Here is a 6,000-nt window from a genome sequence, read left to right on the forward strand (position 1 = left end):
AAATACTTATTAAAAACAATTAAAGGAAAAACTGTCATTTTGTTTTCATGCGACTTCAAACAGATACGTCACATGACCTAGAAAACAAAGAACGTGGCGTTCTCTTCCCTCTGACGTGACGACCACGTGGCGCAGCAGCAGCAGCTCCCTCCTCTCCTATTTGTTCCTTCTGTAGTGTGTCAGCTCTGTCCGGAGCCAGGACCAGGACCAGGACCAGGACCAGGACCAGGACCAGGTCTCATCATCAGACAAATAAAAAAACAGGTTTCTGCACTCAGTAGTATTTTTGTAGTGGTGTTACAAAGTCCACGCCCTTCTTTTCCTCCGCCCGCTTCCACCGCGCTCCTGAACATCCAACGCCAGCTGTACTTGATTTGTTTTGTCCCCCCGCACGCCCTTCTTCCTACGCCCAGCAGAGGTCGCTAAAGAGTAACCGTGGACGCCGTCTGTCCGCTCCTCCTGCAGCTTCTCACTGCTATGACACCTGCTCCACCGGCCTCATCTGCACGTCTCCGATCTGAGGACACAGAGAGAGAGGAAGAGGAGAGACACGGTCAGAGTGTGACACGAGTGAGGAAGAGGAGAACGGGGACACGGTCAGAGTGTGAGACGAGTGAGGAAGAGGAGAACGGGGACACGGTCAGAGTGTGAGACGAGTGAGGAAGAGGAGAACGGGGACACGGTCAGAGTGTGAGACGAGTGAGGAAGAGGAGAACGGGGACACGGTCAGAGTGTGAGACGAGTGAGGAAGAGGAGAACGGGGACACGGTCAGAGTGTGAGACGAGTGAGGAAGAGGAGAACGGGGACACGGTCAGAGTGTGAGACGCGTGAGGAAGAGGAGAACGGGGACACGGTCAGAGTGTGAGACGCGTGAGGAAGAGGAGAACGGGGACACGGTCAGAGTGTGAGACGAGTGAGGAAGAGGAGAACGGGGACACGGTCAGAGTGTGAGACGAGTGAGGAAGAGGAGAACGGGGACACGGTCAGAGTGTGAGACGAGTGAGGAAGAGGAGACACAGACCTGGACGTGAGGGGGGGCGCCGAGGACGAAGGTGACGGCGCTGGCGATGTCTTCTGCTTTCAGACACTGAGGACAGGAGAGAAGACGTGTTAGTGTCTGGACCGTCCTCAGCTGGGACGCCGTCTGCTTCACGCTTACCTTCATGCTCTCGTACACGGCGGCGGCTTTCTCCGGGTCGCTGTTGTGGTGGCGGAAGGCGAACTCGGTCTCCACCAGTCCAGGAGAGATACACTGCAGGGGGGGGGAGCCAGACTGTTAGACACACCACGTGGTCCGGTTCGGATCAATAGACCCTGGTCTCGTTAGTTCTGTCCACGGCCCAGCGGACCCCGACTGGGTCGATTATTATGAAACCATTTAATGACAGTAAATGCATCCAGGACTGGACTCAACAGGTACGGACCGGACTGACGTGAACTAGATTAAACTGGACTTAACTAGACTGGACTGGACTGAACAGATACTGGACTCAACAGGTACTGGACTGGACTGGACTGGACTGAACTGCACAAGTACTGGACTGGACTGGACTAGACTAGACTAAACAGGTACTGGACTGGACTGGACTGGCCTGAACAGGTACTGAACTGGACTGGACTGGACTAGACTAAACAGGTACTGGACTGGACTGGACTGGACTAGACTAAACAGGTACTGAACAGATACTGGACTTGACAGGTACTAGACTGGACTTGCTTGGACTGCCTGGTGGAGGCGGGGCCTTCTTACTCAGTGGGAGGCCGTGTTGTGGTCCTGAGGTGAGACCAGTACAGGTTTACTCAAAGCGGTCCCTCCATGCAGACCGTGCTGGTCCAGACTCACCGTGGCTCTGATGTGGGTGTTTGCCTCTCGGAGCTCCTGGCGGATCCCCTCGGTCAAAGCCGTCACGGCGTATTTGGTGGCACAGTAGAAATGCTCATCAGCACTGGGGACCATCCTGTGACCGCCCATACTGCAAGAGGAGAGAAAGTTAACCCCTCGGCTGCTGTGAAGGTCACTCAGTACGAGACACGTGACGTCACCGTGTGTGAGGATTTCTGTTTTCTGCTGACTCACTGCAAGACTTCATGAGTCAAACATTAAAGGAGCAGTCTGTAGCTCCGCCCCCCCCTAGTGTTTAAAATGAGTACTGCAGTGTAAACTCTAATCATCACAGAGAGCTGTCTCCCCCCCTCCTCTCACACAGGTCAGCATGTGGTGGACACTGTAGCTTCAGTGTTTAGCCAGCTCTGCATGTGGTGGACACTGTAGCTTCAGTGTTTAGCCAGCTCTGCATGTGGTGGACACTGTAGCTTCAGTGTTTAGCCAGCTCTGCATGGGTCTGTAAAGCTTTCTGCGTTCTAACCTCTCTCCATGTTTCATCTCCAACATTGATCCTAGTTTGAGCAGCTTTCTGCTGCTGGAGCTTATTAGAAACATGCAGAGGCTTTTTAGCTCGGGTACAATCACTTCTATCTGAAGCAGTTCCACTGCCCGCTTCCATCGCTGCAACACCTGTTCACCTGATAACTGAAGGTTATCTGCTCATCTTACCTGTTAATATTGATGATGTGTCCGTCGTCCACATTCCTCTCCATCATGGACTTGAAGGCCTCGCGGGTGCAGATGGACAGAGCTAACACGTTCACCTGCAGGCAGGAAGAAGACATCGTTAACCGTGTGTCCGTCTTCTACATCACAAGAATCAACGCTGTGATCTATCGCTGAGTCACAGGTAAGACTGCCGTGTCATGACACGCCTGGGACCCGGCTGCTCCGGTCCAGATCCTGGTCTCTGCTGGCGTGCTGACACCGAGAGGTTCAGAGCAACGTGGCGGCAAGATAGGAGAAAGTGAGCAAACGAGGTCAGCGTGCAGATCAAACACGTGCTAAAAATACACAGCTGCACGCATTCACACACGCTGCCATGACAACAGATGGACGGGCGGCGTGAATGCAGGACGACGGGGGTCTGTGGCGGTCAAGAGCTCGATCAATCACAACGTCCCAACAAGAGAAAGAGTGCCGGCTTTCATGAGCGGCCTCTGCTGCGCCTGCCAGAGCTCAGCCAATGAGACGGCTTCTGTGAGGGGAGGGGCTCAGTGTGTGTGTGTGTGTGTGAGTGTGTCTGTGTGTGTGTGTCTGTGTGTGTGTGTGTGTGTGTGTGTGTGTGTGTGGACTCACCTCACGATTTGATTCTTCACAGATTTATTTTACAAAATGAGACTAAAAAAAAAGTTCTTTATTTTCCCATGATGCACCTCTCCCTCTCTTTGTCTCGTACACTTGTTTGGGCGAGCGAGGAGGTTTGGTCTCCTCCGCTGCCATGGTAACGCCTGCTTGTTACAACCAATCACAACACTCCTCTCACATGCTCAGTTCCCCGCTCGTGGCAGGCGGCTCTCCGACTCGCCAAACGGACAATCTACGTGCATTTGGCGCCGGGCGGGTGTTCCTGACACGCCTCCACACATGTCTGCTTTAACTGCACAACACGCGCCGCTCCGTCTGAACGCCGCCGCCATTCAATCAATCAAACACCCTGTCTGAGTCCCGCCCTCCTGTTCGACGTGATCCACTCACATCCATCATGTTCCTCCAGCCCTCCGTCTTCCCGCTGAGCAGCGGCTCGCTGTGGGCGAGGCCGGCGTTGTTGATGCACACGTCCACGCCTTTGTGCAGCGTCTTGATGGCGGAGAACATGGACAGGATCTCGTCCTCGTTGGACAGGTCGCACTTGTAAGGGATCAGCGTGCCGCTGTAGCCGGCGCTCTGACACTCTGCAGCCAGCTTCTGAAAAACACAAACAAGACTCAGGGTCAAAGGTCACGCTGCGTTTCCTGTCAAAGGATCCAAACACAGATCATGAACCTGCACGCCACACGCCCTCCCACTCACGCTCAGAGCGCGCAGGGAGGGCGTGCAACCGTCAAACCAACCGCACACACACAGAAGGGACAGCACAACCTCAGCGTCCCAGGACCTGTAAACAGACGTCTCTGGGTCGGGAGAAACAAGCTCTGCACCGATTGGACGCCTCGCCCCTCGGGGTTCAGCAGGCCGCCCTCCAACCAGCTCAGCTGGCGATCCACCACTGTGCGGTTTGATATAAACCGGCACAGCTGCAGCGGTCACCTGATGTCTCCCTCCGGGCGCCAGTCAGTCAGGGCGGGGCGTGAGCGGGATGAGGGCGGGGCTTGTTAGAGACGATGCTCAACACAAAGAGAAGTGATACAAACGCTTCAATCACAACTATCCCACCGTTCATACATGACTTTAAGATAAACACGTCACTATTCTTTCCTTTGTTTTCAAAGGACCAATCAGAGAGCTGCTCTCTTCCTCTGTGATCAATCAGCCAATCAGAGAGCTGCTCTCTTCCTGTGTGATCATGAAGGAAACATGCTGTGTTGAAGCTTCTCTGACAACAATGGTAAATGGACTTGAGCTTGTAAAGCGCTTTTCTAGTCTTCCGACTACTCAAAGCGCTTTTACACCACAGATCACACCGACCCATCACACCCATTTACTCTGATGCCCATCTAGTAACTAATTCCATTCACGGCACATTCATACGCCCCAGACGCAGCAGGGGGAGCAATTTTGGGGTTAAGTGTCTTGCCCAAGGACACATCGGACATGTTGCTCGCAGGAGCTGGGGATCGAACCCTCAACCTTCCGATTGAGGGACGACGACTCTACCAACTGAGCCACAGCCGCCCCTGTGCAGCAGCCAGTATGTCCTCCTTCTAACTTTAGATTCTGCTCCTGAATGCTCTGGATCTGATTGGACCAGAGAAGGTAGGCGGGGCTTTGAAGGCCGTTTTGGACACCCCTGGGTTTGCCAGATATGAGAGCAGTTATCAGGTGAACAGGTGTTGCAGCGATGGAAGCGGGCAGTGGAACTGCTTCAGATAGAAGTGATTGTACCCGAGCTAAAAAGCCTCTGCGTGTTTCTAATAAGCTCCAGCAGCAGAAAGCTGCTCAAACTAGGATCAATGTTGGAGATGAAACATGGAGAGAGGTTAGAACGCAGAAAGCTTTACAGACCCATGCAGAGCTGGCTAAACACTGAAGCTACAGTGTCCACCACATGCAGAGCTGGCTAAACACTGAAGCTACAGTGTCCACCACATGCAGAGCTGGCTAAACACTGAAGCTACAGTGTCCACCACATGCAGAGCTGGCTAAACACTGAAGCTACAGTGTCCACCACATGCAGAGCTGGCTAAACACTGAAGCTACAGTGTCCACCACATGCAGAGCTGGCTAAACACTGAAGCTACACTGTCCACCACATGCAGAGCTGGCTAAACACTGAAGCTACAGTGTCCACCACATGCAGAGCTGGCTAAACACTGAAGCTACAGTGTCCACCACATGCAGAGCTGGCTAAACACTGAAGCTACAGTGTCCACCACATGCAGAGCTGGCTAAACACTGAAGCTACAGTGTCCACCACATGTAGAACTGGCTAAACACTGAAGCTACAGTGTCCACCACATGCAGAGCTGGCTAAACACTGAAGCTACAGTGTCCACCACATGTAGAACTGGCTAAACACTGAAGCTACAGTGTCCACCACATGCAGAGCTGGCTAAACACTGAAGCTACGGTGAGAGAGGTTAGAACGCAGAAAGGTCTCCGCTGGTGAAAGCAGCTATCGTAACCATCACGTGTTCACGGGTGGATGTATGTGAGCGTGGCGGGGAACAGCGGGACACACACACCTGAGACGGCGGCGTCCTGTGGAGCCGTTTATCGAGGGAAAACAAGCAGCTGATTTCTGCTTCATGAAGAGTGAACGCAGCTTCCTCTGCTCGTCTCTTTAAGCTGTTTAACGGGGATTATCCCGGGCCGAGGCGTTAACCAAAAACAGCTGTCAGAACCTGAGAAACACAAACGTGTTCAACCAGCTCTTTGTCTCCCTGCAGTGGACGGTTTGGTCCCTGGAGCTGCAGAGCTCTGAGTCCCTGTGGGACCTGGAGCTGCAGAGCTC

The 6,000-nt window shown here is 53.5% G+C and overlaps 1 protein-coding gene across 1 annotated transcript in view; it reads right to left on the bottom strand.

Moving 5' to 3' along the window:
- Window positions 1-60: 60 nt before the first annotated feature.
- The window catches only part of dhrs11a (dehydrogenase/reductase 11a), a 16,863-nt gene continuing 10,923 nt past the window's right edge, over window positions 61-6,000 (bottom strand). Inside the window, exons 2-7 of the mRNA XM_079355930.1 lie at window positions 3,585-3,794; window positions 2,556-2,650; window positions 1,845-1,974; window positions 1,161-1,253; window positions 1,023-1,088; window positions 61-517 (exon numbers count right to left, since the gene is read on the bottom strand). Coding sequence (XP_079212056.1) covers window positions 476-517; window positions 1,023-1,088; window positions 1,161-1,253; window positions 1,845-1,974; window positions 2,556-2,650; window positions 3,585-3,794 — 636 coding nt within the window. The 3' untranslated portion in view covers window positions 61-475. The remainder of the gene's footprint in view (window positions 518-1,022; window positions 1,089-1,160; window positions 1,254-1,844; window positions 1,975-2,555; window positions 2,651-3,584; window positions 3,795-6,000) is intronic.

This window comes from Symphodus melops (assembly GCF_947650265.1).
Source record: "Symphodus melops genome assembly, chromosome: 11".
In the NCBI taxonomy this organism is placed as follows: domain Eukaryota; kingdom Metazoa; phylum Chordata; class Actinopteri; order Labriformes; family Labridae; genus Symphodus; species Symphodus melops.